Source organism: Parus major, chromosome 2 (assembly GCF_001522545.3).
Source record: "Parus major isolate Abel chromosome 2, Parus_major1.1, whole genome shotgun sequence".
Classification (NCBI taxonomy): Eukaryota; Metazoa; Chordata; class Aves; order Passeriformes; family Paridae; genus Parus; species Parus major.
The window spans coordinates 80,576,964-80,595,339 of NC_031769.1; the positions used below are offsets into that span (position 1 = coordinate 80,576,964).

General features: G+C 41.3%; 1 protein-coding gene across 1 annotated transcript in view; it reads left to right on the plus strand.

Moving 5' to 3' along the window:
- SEMA5A (semaphorin 5A) overlaps nt 1–18,376 on the plus strand; it is a 233,479-nt gene that overhangs the window by 17,352 nt on the left and 197,751 nt on the right. The window contains exon 3 of the mRNA XM_033519333.1: nt 5,062–5,107. Within this exon, the coding sequence (XP_033375224.1) occupies nt 5,062–5,107 (46 nt within the window). The remainder of the gene's footprint in view (nt 1–5,061; nt 5,108–18,376) is intronic.

The following is an 18,376-nucleotide window of genomic DNA, read 5'->3' on the forward strand; positions in this document are numbered from 1 at the left end:
TCATCCTTAAAAATGCTATCCCTAGACTCATGGCCCATAATACACACCTCAGAGTAATGTAAAAATGGGAGGGGTGGGCTCTGATAACAGCAGCTCTGGGCAGCTGATATCAGGGCAATGGAAAACTATAACAAAAATAGTTTTCTTGTGAGAAACTCCATAAATTAACTGGAAGAAACTTCTGTTTCTCTACAAAGACTGGTGAAAAGACTGTAGCAAGAATTGGGACTGTTTTAACCACCAAAGTTCCAAAGTTTTTGTCTCTGTTGTCATGTAAACAAAGGAATAGTGGGTAGATAGGGGATGAAAAGATTTTTCTGGAAGTTTATTCTTGTGTTCTTATTATTGTAGTTTGTCAATAAACTTTCTTTATTCCTTTTAAGTTTTATGCCTGTTTTGCTCTTGTTCTAATCCACATCTCATAGCAAGAAATAAGTAATTTTCTTAGTTATTGGTTTTAAACCATGACAGAAGATAAATATAACTTTTGGCCATTCTTCTTTTTGTTATTGTAATTTGATCAATTTCATAAATGGTTCAGGTAGAACACTTGGATTAGGTTTCTTTTATTTCCAATGTGTCATCCTTTACTTTTCAGACATTTTTCCTATAGATTCATGATTTAACCAAATAAATTTAGTATATAATAGTTTTATTTATATTGATTATCTCCTTTTGCCCTTAACATTTTTTTTTAATTTTCTTTTCACTTGCTAACTTTACTATACTGCAAAACTAGAATTGCCTTTCACTCAGAACTTTACCATATTAATTGTGGAATTGTGGAATTTTGCTTAATAGTTGACTCCTGCAGAGTTTATACTTTACACTTTCAATCTTACAATTTTTTTCTCCCTTTGAATTGAATAAAATTTTCTTCTTTCATGTGAATTAGTTTTTTGAAAGAAGTGAACAGGAAGGAATCTTTTGTTAGTTTATTTCCAGGAGATTTGGCAGTTTGCCTGGTCATACCTTGAAGTGTCTGAGTTTGATTCAACCCCATTTATTGATTCAGGCTTTCAATTGCAAATGTATGTGGAGGGGTTAAGATGGGTTATGGAGATTTTCTGCAATATTATGATATATATTTTGCCATATTTTTAAAGAAGGCTTAATCCTGAATCCATGTTATCCTGAACTGTGTGTGCCATCTTAATGTTCTTCTAATTCATGTCTGTGTTTAATGCAAAGGTATTTATTGTTGTTCCATTCAGCTTTTATAGCTTACAGTTTCACAAAGAAAAGGGTAAAATGTAATGGTGACAACCATTACTAACTAACATGATATACTTTTGAATCTTTATGTATTTTCAATTTTTTTTTTACTTGGACTTGTTCAGGAACATACAGAAGACTAGTTATATACTTTTAGCTGTAGTCATACTGAATGTATTCACTGCAGTAGATTGAAATATATTGTTGTGGAGGAGGTGACTGGAGCATGTTTTATATGTGCTTTCATTCAGTTCCCACTGATACCAGTGGAAGTATTTACCCTTGGGTTTGAGCAGGCTCTTGACTAATAGGTTTCAATTATAACAGCTGAGCTAGAAGAGCTGTTCAGTGCTGTGAATGTAAAGGAGAATACTGTATCTCTGAAGGAGTAAAGGATGCTGGTTTATCTCAGTGTTATGTTTTCTTCTCATTAAGTGTCCTTCTGTCTGCAGATTTATGTAACATATTTGCTTTCCTCATTCATTAAGCACCAGATAGAAACAAATTTGCCAATTACTGCCAGTGTCAAATCTATTTAGTTCCAGTGTTGTATTTTTTTTAGTTCCAAAGCTGTTTTTTTCTTGCTTATTGACACCATATGTGGAAAAGAGGCAGGGCTGTGTGTGAAGAGGTCATACCTGTGCTTCAGAAATGTAATTTTATTTTTCTTTCTCATTCTTTGTTGCCTTCAAAGTACATACTGATCTGGAATAAAGCTGAACAGAGGTTGAAAAATGGCAGTCCAGGCATAATCTTAATAACACTTTGAAAAAATGTTGTCACCTGTCTTGTGAGGAGCATAATGGCTCCGCGCATGTCATGAAAATTGGGAATTACTTTTTCTTTGGACTGCCAGATTTACTAGTACTACATTTGTGGGTTTATTTTTACTCTCATGTCATATGCGATTTTTTTTACTGTCATGCTAATTTCTTTAATTTGTTTTTTACATTTTTTCATATATGTGCTTTCTGAACGAGTTCTCACATGCTATAAATACATGATTTAAAATGTTAAACTGTTGGATTTGTAAAACTAAACGTAGTCCTACAAGTTATACTGAAGTGAGCCATCTAGGTAGGAATAGCTCTTACTGCTCTTTGAGTGCTAGTTTGACACTTAGCCCAAGCCCAGGATTATTTATGTAGTCACAGTCAATCTATGCTGTCCATTTCTCCAGTTTATGTTGCTAAGGTGTTTTAATTGTCTCTTGCGCACAGCTTTTCTTGTTTAACTTTCTTTCTTCTGGCTTTACAAAGCTAAAAATATTTTAATTGGTTATTGGCAGCCACAGGAAATTGAAAAATGTATACTAATTAGTTCTGCCTCTTGATCATTCACATGAATGTAGACATTTTAGTCTCCCTAGCACTTACTGGGTCAATTTTTCTAATTTCACACTGAATATATTGTGTAGAAGTGTTGTGCTCTACTGAATAGGATAAAAATCTAATTTTCTAGGAAGAAAAAGATGAGAGAATTGTTGAGTGTCTGTTTTTCTTCAGGCTGGCATTTATTAGTTTAGAATATTTACAGTTTGGGACAATAGCTTACTTTTTAATAGGTTGAAATTATGTCAGATTGGAAGATGATAAAAAGACATTATTAATCTGATAATCTGTCCTAAAAAGGCCTCATCAGGCATAAATTTACAGCAGATATCTGAAGATGAAGTATACATAGCAAATGAAATATGTATTAACTACTTCCCTGAAAACTAAATGTGTGAGACTAGACTGCTCACATATTCTGCAGCAGAGACTGCATTTATTTGTAGTGTGATATGGGATATTTATGTGCCATTCTTGTTAGTCTGATACCACTGAGTTAAAAAAGCAGTTTCTATCTGCTGAAGATGCTGAAGAAAAAAACAAAGTTGTTTTGCTACAGCAGTGAAGTTTGTTTCTTTGATACTGGAGTGAAAGATGTACAATGATGGGTGATGGAAGCTTAAGTTCACCGAGATGAGGAGCAGACCAAGTATTTGTGCTCCCTGCTGAATATTTCTGGGCAAGACATTGTGCAGAAGTGGAGGTATTTTCTGTCCTTACAGAGGAAGTGTAGAAGACTTTATAGAAAGACTATAATGCATTGCTTCTTGGTGTTTTGATGAAAGTCTTTCAAGTCCACTTTCATGTAACTTGTTGGTGAAGCTTTGTGTGCACTTTGTTCTGCAAAGTACTCTTTTCTCTGTTTATCCACTTCAGGTCTCTCCATGACACAAACCCAAGTATTTTAGCTATTTCTTTGTGGTGATTTAGCAGTATAATAAAAAATATTTTGTCTTTATTTTATTTTCACATGAATTCTTGCCCTTTATAATCTGCCTCCTGCATTTTGAGTAACTCTTTTTAGCAGTACTCCTAGGAAAGACTAGTGATATGGTTCCTGCACAGTGCAATTTAAGTAGACCATATATATACCAGGGCCAATAAATAAATACTCATAGCTGTTTTTGAGAGTTCATAAATAAAGATAGCCATGATGGCCATGTTGGTTGTGTTTCTGAGTTAGACACAATTTATTTTTGTTTTTTCCCCTTCCCTGCTGTCTCATTAAAAAAAAAATAAAAAAATAATAGAGATGTATACTATAGGTTCTGACCATCTGTGCCCATTAACAATACCTCATACCTCTTTGGAAAGAATTACAATTTTTATCTCAAAAAATTTGGCCTAATTTTAATTTTGATTACACACCTCTAAGCTACATGGATGTAATACTGCAAGTAATTCATAAATATTGCAAATATTTAAAGTTCAAGTGTAAATTTACCCATCTCTTTGTCATCTGGGTTTTTTTGCTACTTTAATTGATTTTTAAAAAATCTTATAAATTACTGTTACATATTTGTTATGAATAAATTAAGATTGTTATGAATATATTAAGATTCAATCTTAATAAATGAAGATTGAAGTAATTTATATTATTATTGTAAAATCTTTTTTATTTTCATCTCTAAAACATAATCACTCTAATAGCATTGGAGAATCAGAATTGTTTTACATAAGGTAAAATACAGGCAGTAGAGCACTGGTGGGTGTTATATCTGTGAAGATGCAGTAGAAAGAAATGAATCATGAAAAGAAGAAAAAGAGCTGTGATAACAACTAAGAAAGAAAGAAAACAGTGGGGGGGAGGAGTATGTTTAGCTTGTAGAGGAGCCTGGGCTCCTCCCAAGGTCTGTAGGTGCTGCTGTAGAGAAAACGCAGAGTGAGAAATATTTTTGCAATAAATGCACACGCTTTTGAAAACTGTTTGGTTGGTCCTTCTGTCTGTGGGGGGGAAAAAAAATCTTAGGCTTCAAAGAAATTAGACCACATAGGGCAAGACTTCTCTCAAAATCGTGAAAACTGGGGGATATGTATTGATTCACCATCATACTGGGATCCTGTGCTTCAAACTTTACATATATGTGGCTGAGCTATGAAGTTCCCTTCTTTGTGGGGAGAAATGGAGAGCTTCAATCTGCCTGTCCATATATTCCGATGTAGGAATCCAATGCTGGTGACATGAATCTGCCAAAAGCACTGAGTATTCCTTCCCATTGATTCTAAAGGAAAACTGGAGCAATGAATCAGATGTACATATACCTACTGCATTCACATTCAGCCAGTCCTTCAGACTGAAAATCTGTTTTAGAAATTAGCTTAATCCTTATCCCAAAGGCATATATATTAAGACAGGCTCTGGAAGAATTTGAAATCCTGAATAACTGTCACTTCTAAATTTTTTTCTGCCTTTGTAGTCATTAAACATGTTTTTATTTAAATAGTAGTAACATTTTGTTTTCTTACTTAAACATTAGTAATAATTCATTTTTATTTGCTATTTTTTTAACCCTAGAAACTACCTCTTCAGACTGAAGCTTGAAGATCTCTCTCTAATACAGGTATGTTTCATTTCTGTTTACTTAGTTCCACTGCAAGATGTACGTAACTAAATGTTTTAAAACAGATAATCAAAATATTCAAAACCTTCATAGCTACATATAAATATGCATCTGTTTTTGTCCTTTTTTTGGCCCCTTATTATATAGGTCATATTATCCCTTTTAATTCCAGATTAGCCTTTGTCCCAGGCCATAGAGATCTGATGCTGCCTTAGTCTGCTGTGATTTTGTTAGAGTGGATTTTCATAGTCTTCATTAATACAATTTAAAATTAACTACCTTTAGAGTCAGTACTGTCCCTATTAATTAATGAAGTAATATTATACAGCTGAATATAGAAAAGTAAAACCATTTCAGGTAAGACTGACCTCGTGATTTGTAAAACAACTTTATATGCTTTATATGCTTTAATTAAGCTTTCAGATTTTATCTGCCTTCCTAGACTACTAGAAAGAAGATCTCATGTTAGCTTATATTTAATCAAAATTGCAGTATTAATAAATATTAAATTTTGTTGCTGGTGCTTAAAGCTGTCACACAACAAGAACCTTTAATATACAGAATTTGGGCTGTTTGCTTTCATCTTCTATGCCATGTTTGATATCCTGACAAATAATTTATGTCCTAAAGATTCTTTTTGAGAGGTTGCATTCAGAGGTCTCTGATGGTGCCCCCATTGTAGTTTATGCTGCTAATTCGTAGATCGAAGTTCATGACTTTCTTCTGTTAGGACATATATTAGTAGGCTGAATTCACTAAGGAGGGAGAAATCTGTAGGTTTAAGAAGTTTATAATTGTGCTGACCTCTTCTCACTTCAATCAGAAAAAAAATACAAACTGAGCCCAGAAATCATATTGGTGATGTTATAGTAGGTAACTGGGTTTCAGTCTTAGGCCTTTAAACAGTCTTCTCAAATTGACTTTTGGTGAAGTTTCTTATTTTGTCTTCAGTGTTGTAGCACCACTGGTTTACCTCTATATCTTCTATCATTCTTCAACAAATCTTTAGAGAATTTGTGTATATAAATCAAAAGTGTTCTTTTTTTTCCACCAGCATGTCTTTACTATCCCTACATCTAGTATTAAATTTTCCCCTTATTTCCAAGCCCACCATTATGACTCCTTCATATTTTTCCTTCCCAGATCTTCTCTTTCTCTTCTTTCCCTCTACTACTACAGTTCTAACAGAATTTAAAATTCTGTTAGAGTGCCTCAGGATAGCCATTATCCAAAAGATGTTTCCTTGGATATGCCAGTTTTGGCATCTCCAAATCAGCTATGAGGTGACTGAAGCCTTTGTTTTAATTCGTAGGATGAATTGTTTAGGATTTTGAAACTACTAAACAACATATTCAGGTCTTGTCTTGTAATCTGGTTTTATGGTTGAAAGAGGCAGGAACGAAAGTAGGAAGCAAAGCAAAAGCTATATTAAATCCTTGCAGAACAGACTGATGGAATTTCAGGGAAGAAATAAAGCTTGCTGTGGTTTAATTCATTGATACTCTGTGTGCTAGTTTGCATTTGTTTGGCAAGGGACTGAACACTTCAGCATTTCATGTACGGACAGAAGAAATTAACATTTTCTTCACACAGTTTTTGTCATAGTAATAATGTAAAAAAAGATCTCATTTAATGCTTCTACTTATGTTGTTTGATTTGATTTTTTTTTTGCATTAGCCAGCTTTTGTAAAAACATGCAGATGTTTCACAAGCTAATAAACAATGTTTTCACATCTTGAAGAAAAGGCACACAGTGAAGTGCTATCTATGAGAGGCTTTCAGCATAGCTCAATAACAAGACAAAAAAGGGTAGAAACAAGACAATCTATATAGCTGTTATTTAATTATCTTACAAAATTCCTTAAGCTCTAGTTTTGCTATTGTGTGTGGGAATCAAAAGAAAAATTCTCTTGCATAGCAAATATTTTTAACATGGAAGCAAATTTGAACAATTTGCATCCTACTTTTCATGGTTCTCAATTAGAATTTTATAACTTTATTTCCTTTGCATTAACACTTTGATTTTTTTATTTTTTTAATAGCTGATTCAGTATCTCTCTGGAAAACCAGGGGAATGCCTCAAACTAAATTTTGACCATTGACGCACTTCAGTTATTTTTGTCTGTTTCCTCATCTGTCATGCCTAATTGTCTATTGAAATATATTAGTTTGTGCACACATTTTCACTGGGAAGACAATAGACTTCATTTTACATGTAATAAACAGTAAAAAACTCATATTTATAGCAAGAGCATATTTTAAAATATTTTGTTTACAAATTTCTCTTTATTCTTGGAAAGATTTACATTTTGTAAATAAAATGTTCTTTTGGAGTATTATCATATCTTGCAAGATTATCAGATACTGTTTTGTAATAGGAAAGCTTTCTAAAAAGGAAAACATTAAATAATGACTTCTTGTTTGCAAACTTTTTCAAAAATTTCTTTGGGCCAAAATATGTGTATGTCCTGTCTTTTACAAGTGTATGCCTGGAAAATAGTTTGTAAACACAACATAATCTTCCTTGAAAAAAAAAAAAAACCCAACAAAAATCCAAACCAAAACCAGACCTCCACTTGAAATTAAAGTTATCACAAAAGAAATGCAGAACATATATTAAGAGGGTCTTGTTTCTACCAGTTTAGTGGAATTTAATCCCTTGTAAAAGTGGGGTTAGAGTGCTTCCAGAGTGCATCAGACAGGATGTGCATTTAAACATGAGCTGGGGCTGTTCACTTAGACATCGTTGTCGCCCTGAAAACTCAGCTTCTGAGCTTTCTAACATAGTTTTCTAAGGACTTTCCCAGGACAGTAACTGTAAACATAGATATGTGTACATTCTTTCTGTTACACGTCTTCTGATGGGCATTTCTCATGGCCAGTGCAGTGGGAAAGTGTTATCCTGAACATCCAATCCCTGGCCATGGTAAGAAGCCTATAAATCCTGGGAGGAAAAATTAACTCTGCTCTTTCTGCACCACACCTCAACCTGTGTCCGTGTGATCTGTTGATCTTCAGCGGTAACATCTGGTGACCCGGCGTGTCTTGCACGTGTGTTACAGGGTATTGTTTAGCCTGTGGCTATGGCTCTTTTTGAGCTCTCTCCTACAGGGAACCTGGTTATGGAGATATGGTATGCGGTGTTGGATCAGAGAGGGATTGACGTTTCGAATGCTGAGTTTCAACGGTTGTGTGAGTATGGCAAAGATGAGGGTTTTTTCCCTGTGGTTGAGGCCATGTTTTCGAAGTCGGCTTGGGACGCTTTAGGAGATTCCCTGCTCGAGGCTCTGCTGCTCGATTATGAGCCCCGGCTGGTCCGGCTGCTAAGGGTTTGGCGGCAGTGCGTCCGCGTTTTGCATAGTCGCTCGCCCTCTTCTGCGGGTTCTGTGGTTGCTCTCTCTGATCTGGATGAGAGCGGTGACTCTGATTCCAGTTGTGGGAGCGAGGCGGAGCTCTCCCTCTCCCCCGGTGATGCGGGGCAGGTGGATGAGGCCCCGTCTCGACCAGCGCCCTGGCGGCGTCGGTCTGGGGCGGGGTTGGATTCCGGCCGGCGGGCTGTCGGAGGCACTGCGGAACGGGGGGACGTAACTCCGCCGTGTCCGGCGCCCCGGCAGCGTCTGGCTGGGGCGGGGTCGCCTCCTTGCTGTGCTTTCCCGGCACAAGCCGTTCGGGGGCCGCCTGAGCAGGGGGCGGCGCTGCCCCTGGGGGCGATGTCAGGGACGGCCCCCTGTCCCCGCTGTGGCTGGGCTGTGTCGTATACCCCTGTGGGGGATGGGGCAGGCTCGGGCTCTGGGGCCGCGCATGCGCACGCCACTCCGACAGGGAGCTGGCCGGTACTGGCTCCTGGCTTTTGCGTTCCCGACGGGATGTTGCTGGGAGCGCTGCCGAGTGCTGTCCCTCCCGCGTCGGATTTGTGCGACGTAAGGCCGGGTGCGGCACGTTGTGCAGACGCCGAGCCGGCTGCCAGCTTCGGCGTGGGGGTTTCTCCTCCTGCGAGCCCGGCACGGCCCCTGGTGGCGGAGCGGGACGGTGCCGGGTCCCCACGGGCTGTGCCCAGGCCGGCGCCGCGTTCCCCCCCCCGCCTCGCGGGAGGCGGGCCTAGCTGCGCCAGCTTCACCTCGCCCCGCCTCTCGTTCTCCACCATCACCTGAGCCTACAGCTCGAGGCAGCCCCCCCCCGTCGCCTCCGGCGGCCGGGGCGGACCGCGGTCCCGCGCTGTTTACCATTGGTTCGAGTGGTGATGCCGTGGGGACAAAGCCGGCAGCCTCCAAGGGGAAGGGATCCCGGGCTGCTAAGGCCTCTTCGGCCTCCCGGTGGACCTTGCCTTCCTGCCAGATGACCGTGCGGCCGAGGCGTCCGAAGGTCTTTTGGGGCGCTGTGAGGGCTAAGATTGATGAGGTTGAGGGTGGCCCCCTAGATGGTGAGGATGGATCCTCGGATTCCTCTGGTGTTACAGCGGCTATGGAGCCGGATGCTGTGGTGGGGTCTTCCAGCCCAGTGCCTGGTCCTGTCTTGGGACACTCTCCGAGACGAGAAGCGGCAAGTGAGGCCGCTCCTCCGGGGGGGTGTCAAGCATTTCCTGTGCTTCAGGATGGGGCTCAGAGGACTCATCAGCCGTTATCCTGGAAGGCTTTGACAGATCTCCGCGAGACGGCTGAAAAGCATGGCCTTGGATCGAATGAGGTTATGCAGGCTCTTCGAGGCATTGTGGGGGGTGTGCTGGTACCTTATGACATTCGGAATATAGCCCGTGTTGTCTTTCAGCCAGTGGAGTATGGCATTTTTGAGGGGGTATGGGCTGAGATAGCTTGTCAAGTGGTACTGCAGAATGCTGCCTTGGGTCAGAGAGATCCCAGGTGGGTGATCGGCTCTGATGCTCTGTTGGGTAAGGATGTCTTTGCTGATGTTAATAGGCAGGTTAACCTTGACCCTCTTGTGCTTGAGCAGTGTAAGGAGACTGGCATGGCAGCGTTGGTGCGGACCTTGGAACTGGCCGCCCCCAAGGAGCCTTTTGTGACTGTTGTCCAGCGAGATGGCGAGTCTTTTCTGCGTTTTGCAAATCGGCTGACTGCTTCTGTGGAGCGGCAGGTGCAGGATAGTATGGCAAGGGAGGTGATGCTTAAGACTCTCGCAAAGACTAATTGTAATGCCGCATGTTGGAGGGTCATTAGTGCAATCCCTGGTGACCCTTTGCTGCCGCAGATGGCGCGAGCCTGTGTAGAGGCCGGTGTCGATGTTGGAGAGGCCCCTAATGTGGCTGCTGCGCAGCGGCCACCTTGGATGAAGCCGCTGGGTGGGCAGCAGCAACAGGGGACTGCTCAGGCCAGCAAGAAGCAGAAAAAGAAGGTGCAGGGAGCCTCAGCTCCTCTGTATTACTGTGCCCGATGTGGTAGGGCCAATCATGGGGCGGATGTGTGCAGGGCGACAGTCCATGTCAATGGTAAGTCTCTGTTGGGCTCGGGAAATGAGAAGCCGAGCGCGACGGGGAGACGCACTCAGACACAAGTCTCTCTTCACACTCCGGAGCCAATGGAGGTCTGCTCAGCCAGCTTGTAGCCAGCACCTCCAGCTCTGCAGGCCTTGATGTATGCACGGCAGACACGGTTGTCTTGGACTCTTGTAGGATGTACAAGGTTCCTTTGGATGCCTTGGGCCCAGTGGGTAGAGGCATGAGTGCTCTCCTTGTGGGGAGATCTAGTGCCACTGCTCAGGGCATCATTGTGCACCTGGGAATCATTGATTCGGACTTCACAGGGCGGATTTACGCCATGGTTTCCACACTCACCCCCCCGTTACTATTCCTGCTGGAACCAGACTTGCTCAGCTTGTGGCTTTTAAGTCTTGTGTTCACAGAGCGGAAGGTCGGCAGCAGGAACTGGTGGCATCGGATCCACGGGGCCACCTCAGGTTCACTGGACTGCAGTTCTGGTGGCCAAGGATCGTCCTGAGCGGCTCTGCATCCTGTCCAACCCTGGTGAGACGCTGTCAGAAGTCAGTCTTCGTGGGCTTCTTGATACAGGCGCAGATGTCACGATCATTGGGTCTGCCGACTGGCCCTTGGGATGGCCCGGTGCAGACATCAGTTGTGGGGTTGGCAGGAGCCGCGCAATGTTATATGAGCCGAAGACCTGTGTTCGTCACGAACCCCAAAGGGGACACGGCCATGGTTTGGCCATATGTTACGAAAGACTCCCGGTTGACACTCTGGGGGAGGGACGTTGGGGGGTGCATATGGGGATGGATTTTTGATGGGGGCCACTGTGTTGGAGGGTGCAGATTGTCCTACGCCTCCCATACATTGGTTGGTGGACAAGCCCGTTTGGGAAAATCAGTGGCCCCTCTCTCATGATAAGTTAGTCGCCCTCCGTGAATTGGTGCAGGAGCAGTTGGACCAGGGTCATCTGGAGCCTTCAACCAGTCCCTGGAACACTCCTGTTTTCTGCATCAAGAAGAAGTCTGGGAAATGGAGGTTATTGCAAGACCTTCGGAAGGTTAATGCCGTGATGGAAAGCATGGGGGCATTGCAGGTTGGAATGCCATCGCCCACCATGCTTCCTGCTGATTGGCCCGTTCTCATTGTGGATCTGAAGGATTGTTTCTTTACAATTCCTTTGCATCTCGATGACAGACCAAAATTTGCTTTCTCGGTGCCAGCTATCAATAATGCTGAGCCTGCACAGAGATATCAATGGAGACTTCTGCCACAAGGCATGAGAAATTCACCGGCCATTTGCCAATGGTATGTGGCTCGGGCCCTGTCTGGAGTTCGCGAGTAGTTTCCTGATGCTCATATTTATCATTATATGGATGACATTTTGGTGGCTGCGCCCACCCAGGATGAGCTGCTGAGGACACAGCCTCAGCTGCTCACTGCTTTGCATTCTCATGGGCTGCAAGTGGCTCCGGAAAAGGTTCAGCAACAACCTCCTTGGAAGTACTTGGGGGTGAAAATTTTGGAACGGACAGTCCAACACCAGGAGGTGCAATTTGTGCATTCGGTGAAGACACTGAATGATGTTCAGAAATTGGTGGGTGTCGTTACTTGGTTGTGTCCCTACTTGGGACTGACCATGGCGCAATTATCCCCCTTGTTTGGTCTATTAAAGGGGGACTCTGATTTAAAGCCGCCTCGGACACTGACCCCAGAGGCGCAGGAGGTGCTGGAGGAGGTTCAGCGAGCGGTTTCTGCTCGTCAGGTTCATCGCATTGACCCTTCCATTGATGTCGCTGTGTTCATTGTTACTCCAGATTTTCATCCTGCGGGTATCATTGGCCAGTGGAATGATGAGTGGTCTGATCCCTTGCATGTCCTAGAATGGATTTTCCTGCCCCATCAGCTGCAGAAGACGGCGACGGCGATGTTTGAGCTGATAGCTCGTTTGATAATTAAATGCCAACAATGGTGTTTACAATTGATGGGTGCAGATCCCGCAAAGATTGTACTCCCGGTACCGCGGGAGGACTTTGACTGGAGCTTTGCAAATAGTATTTCCATGCAAAGTGCTCTAGAGAATTTTTCTGGGCAGATCACTTATCATCTGCCCAGTCATAAATTGCTGCAAGTAGCAAACTTTACGAAACTTTCTTTGCGGCCCAAACATAGTCAGGAGCCTGTGCAAGGCCCCACTGTCTTTACTGATGGTTCGGGGAGGACTGGAAAGGCCATCGCTACCTGGAAGGAAGGATCTGAGTGGCAAGTCTTGGAGAGTCGTGAGACTGAGTCAACCCAATTGGTGGAATTACGGGCTGCCGTCATGGCATTTCAGAAGTTTTCCCAGGAACCTTTCAATTTGGTCACGGATTCCGCCTATGTGGCCGGTATAGCCCAGCGGTTGGGCCATTCAGTCTTGAAGGAGGTCAGCAATCCTGCCTTGTTTCATTTACTGAAGGCCCTGTGGAGAGCCATTCAGGCCCGGGTACATCCATATTACGTTCTGCATGTGCGGAGTCACACCAATTTACCAGGGTTTATTGCAGAAGGTAACGCGAGGACTGACAAATTGGCTAACCCAGCGTGGGTTGCACCTCAGCCTGATACGCTCAGCCAGGCCAAAGCGTCGCATAGATTCTTCCATCAGAATGCACATACTTTGCAGAAACAGTTTCAGCTGACGTCAGCTGGGATTCTTCCATCAGAATGCACATACTTTGCAGAAACAGTTTCAGCTGACGTCAGCTGAGGCCCATGACATCGTTGAGTCTTGTGACGATTGTCATGCACTTGCTGCACCTTTGCCAGCAGGGGTAAACCCCAGGGGCCTTCGGGCCTTGGAGCTTTGGCAGACAGATGTCAGTCAGGTTGCCAAGTTCGGCCGGCTTTGGTATGTGCATGTCAGTGTGGACACTTTCTCCTCTGCTATGTGGGCTTCTGCTCACGCAGGAGAAAAGGCCTGCGATGTCATTGCCCACTGGAAGCAGGCCTTTGCTATTTTGGGCGTGCCTTCTGCTGTGAAGACTGATAACCGTCCTGCTTACGCCTCTCAGAAGGTGCGGCAGTTCCTGCAGTTGTGGGGTGTGTCACACAAGTTTGGCATCCCTCATTCTCCGACAGGTCAGGCTATCGTAGAACGCGCTCATGGTACACTGAAGCAAGTTCTGCAGAAGCAGAAACGGGGAATGCAGGGCGAGACCCCGCACAGTCGGTTGGGGAAAGCTTTATATACCCTCAATCACCTCACGGTGCCGCAGAACTCCAGTAACCCGGTCATGTTGAATCATCACCTTTCTTTGCGGGCTTCGGATGAGACGCCTCAGCCTCGGGCAAAGGTTAGAGTGAGGAATCTAGTCACAAAACAGTGGGAGGGTCCCTATGACCTCATTGCTTCGGGGCGAGGGTATGCTTGTGTATCCACAGATACTGGGGTACGCTGGGTACCTGCGAAGTGTGTTCGTCCTGACCTGCAACCGCAGAGGCAGCATTCGACCAGCGAGCGGGCTAGAGGCCGTGACCAAATTGAAAGTGATGGGATGGGTGGGCCAACAGATGAGGACTCGGATGTAGATGACGTGCGTGCTCACCCCGATGGCCCATCCACAAGCAGGTGTTGATGTTGGACAACTGTGTCATTTATTTTTTGGGGTTTCTGTTGTTTTTCTGGTTTTTTGTTTGTTTGTTTGTTTGTTTTTTTTGTAGTAACGAAAGGGTGAGATATCACCCTGAAATTACAGCCTTCTGATTGTATGGAGTATTGTATTTTTCTATTATTTATTTTTGATTGTTTATAATGTTGCTAGTTTCTTTGTTCATTTTTCTTTTTCATTTCTTTTTGTTAAACTAAAAAGGGTGAGATGTCACCCTGAAAACTCAGCTTCTGAGCTTTCTAACATAGTTTTCTAAGGACTTTCCCAGGACAGTAACTGTAAACATAGATATGTGTACATTCTTTCTGTTACACGTCTTCTGATGGGCATTTCTCATGGCCAGTGCAGTGGGAAAGTGTTATCCTGAACATCCAATCCCTGGCCATGGTAAGAAGCCTATAAATCCTGGGAGGAAAAATAAACTCTGCTCTTTCTGCACCACACCTCAGCCTGTGTCTGTGTGATCTGTTGATCTTCAGCGGTAACACATCGTCACCATTGTGGGTACATCAAAGTTGTGATTCCACATGTCGTAGTTCTGTGCTCTGTACTTTATAGGAAGAGCATGTTGTTTAAATAAGCAAGTTTAATATGATAATACCTTTAACAAACCAGTATTTGCTGTGTCTCAGCAATTTTCTTTGTGTAGAAGAATAAAGAAGAATAGAGCAAGTGAAAGCCTTTTAAGCTGTTGATGGAGAAGCCTAAGAGTCAAATTGTTCAAAGCTGCCTGTTGGAACAATGCTTGCATAATGATTATGGATTAGGGAAGAAGCACTCATTGGGGTTATAGAAGGGCAAATATTTTATCGCTCTGTCTGCAGCAACAGTAGGCTCACAGACAGAGAAGGCCTGGCTTGTCGCTCTATTAAGGAACGGCTGAGAAGAGAATGACACAGACTCTCATGGAGTCAGAACAGGAGAATTCCTTAGTTTATTGCTTCAGCCTTGTTTTATAGACTGGTTCGTGAAAAGTACAGAAAGGAAACTCTTATTGGTTAGTAAACTGCTACATCACCATCATTGCTCAGTGGTGAACAACACCCTCTGACTTTCTCTTGCAAAGAAAACAAGGGGCAGACAAATAGCCCCTGGCAAGGCTGTTTTCTGTCTCTAAGAATTGTTTTGATTCCTCCCTAAAACTTCCCAGGCTACTTTCTCAGGCTGGACTTGAGAAAGCTATGGGGCCTGCAGTTTCTGCAGGCTCCCTGCAGCCTGCTCCAAAGCTAGCATCCACACCTGGCTCTGCACAGATTTGTTTTGTGAGCTTTACTTTGTTATTGCTCACCTCAAGTAACAGTAGAATGATCCATAAAAACATTGGCCAAGATGAAAGCTAGATTTCCTGAAAGCTGTTTTATTTCTTAAAGTATAAAAGCAGAAATCTAAATAGTAGTTTTTAAATGAGTAAATTTATTTTCAAAAATGTATTTTAAAAACCATGACATCTAGGAAAGGTCAGCAGAAATAGTGGGGCTTTGACATTATGTAATGGATGACTGTCACAAGTATCTGTTCTCATCTTTTTTTCTAACTTTTTTGAAATGAGAGTTTCTAAATTCAAACATTTATTTGTGTCTTCCTACATGACAGATGTGCTGATGTGTCTGTAAAGAGTGAAAAGATAATACATGCTGGCTTATAAAACTCTTTATGCCACAGTTGCCATAAACAATAATCCAGCCTGCATAATCTTTTACAAACCTCACAGAAAGTGTACATCTCTTTTTCTTCCATAAGCTGAACTTCATATATTCAGGTTGTTAAGTCATTTACAGGCTATATGCTTGTGTTTGCCTTTCTCATGTAAATGTTCCATCTATAATATATATATTATATAATATATATTTCATATTTGAGATGTCCAGAAGGTTAAATATGAGCGTGTTCCACCTGCTTCTGTATTTACATGGTTCTCCACAGGTTTTATTCTCATTCAGAACCTGCACATCTTTCAGTTAGAACAACACATACCCTCAGAGTTTAAAGGCAATTTTAAAGCAAATTTTAGCCCATTTTTACAACAAAATTCAAATTAAATGCTTTATACAGGCTAAGAAGATCATAGTTTTGTTTTTATGTGTGTTATTCAACTTTAAATTCTGGAATCTTGAGGATTTTGGTTTATAGATGTGTTTGTGTGTATGTGTTTATACATGCACATCTACTAACAAGGTATTCAAGGAATTAAAGGCAAGAGTGGAACTAAGAACTTTCTGGAAAAGGAGTGACTTTGGAGAACAAATTTTACCTAACAGAATTCTTGCTATTGTTTGCATGTGTCAAGAGTGTCTGAAATACATGTTACATATGATAGTTCACTTTGATATGAGTCATTAATGGCTAGATGGTAGGCTAAATAATGCGTTAAGTAAATTGTACTATTCCTTGAGTATATATTTTGTGTGCACCTATGTGAAAAAAAGGGAATTTGATTCCATAATTTAGGGGTTTTTTTAAAAAAGTCATATATATAACCTGAAATGTTTTTTTTAACTTTACCTAAATTTTAATACAGAGTATAATTATTAACATTTAATTTTTAATTTTTTAAAATGAGTCAAATCCTCACCACTGTTGTAATTCCATTTTGAAAAAAACAATTGTTTACCATTGTTATAAACAGGTCTTACTATATATTTTGTGAGAAGCCTTCATAACCCAAGTTTGTCTTTGGTTAAGATAGTACTTGGCAAAGTCTATGAAAAATGGAGGCACAAATCACTTGAGTGTGATTTCATAACTATACAGTTAATTTTTGGGTCAATGCTCTCAAGTTCCCTTTGCTATGAACAAAATGAAAAGTTGTAAGTAGTTATGTAGGATCAAATCTTTGATTTATGCTGATGTTAAACACTTACAATTATAATCAACAAATTCAGAGATAAAGGGAATGAAGCTTTAATCTTTTAACCTCAAGTGTTTTGAGTCAGTAAATAAATAGAATACTTAAAAGGCTGCTTAATTATTTTTCTTAAACTTTTATTCATTGTATTTTAATCCATTAATTTTCTGTGTTGTGTTACTTACAGTCACTATTTGTGTAACAGATGCCTGATTTGTGAAATACGTGAAAGAAACATGAATCATCATTTTATTATGGGGTGAAGCAACTGTGCTGAAAAGGAAATGCAAGAAGTATATTCTCTGATATCACACTTGAAGGCATAAGGGACATCAAGAAAGGATGTCCTTAATTGATTACAATCATGGTTTGGCAATATTGAAATGACAAGAAGATTGAGATTTAACATTTTATTTGAGTGTCTATGCAGGGGAAAAACAGACAAAACAAATAACAAATCTCTCTTGGGTTCGCCTGTGCCCAGTATCTATTTAAGAGTGAGGGAAATAGAGAATGTGCCTCCCTTTTAAAGGTGCTTTTCTCCCTTTTTTTAAGTGAAGGTAGCATCAGCCACCAAAATACTGTTTCTTCTTAGACCCTTCACATTTGTGTCTATGACACACAATGGATAAGCCAAGTGCATAAGTTGGCATTACTTTTGATGCTGTTCCAAGTTCCTTAAAAGGTTGGAAGTGAAGGAAGCAACTTGTGCTTATAAAACTTTTCCAAAGAAGACTGAGGTGATCAAATCACAGAGTGATCAAAAAATAATAGAGCTGGTGCAAACATCTCTTTTGATGCTAGGGATGAGCAAAATGTGCAGAGGTATTTGGACTGTTAACTTTTGTCTAAATTGGTACTGAGAGCAGAGTTTAAAAAGGGAAAAAATTAAGAAAAGGCAAAGGACTGTACATCTACATATCACAATGCTACTGCTGTCAAGTACCTCTTCATCTTGTTGATATATTTCCAGTGGCAGATTGTTGGATTCAATTATACAATAAGTGCACAAATAATTAAATTAGAATATTGGAAATTTAAAGATGATGTAAAAGTATTTGTGAAGCCAGAGCTAGTCCTTTGTAGCTGGTACTCTTAGCTTCACCTATGTATTAGTCAGAGTATGGCTAATGTTCTGAAACCATTTCGGTCATATTTTGTCTCCCTGAAAATCAAGCTTTCTGACATTGTTTTCATAGTTTCTAAACACTTTCCCAGAAAAGTAACTATAAACATGGATGTTTATACATTCCATTAAAGATAGGTCTTTTGATGGATATTTCTGATGACCAGTGTGGCTGAGAAGGTGGTAACCTGACTATCCAATCCCTGGTAGTTGTCAA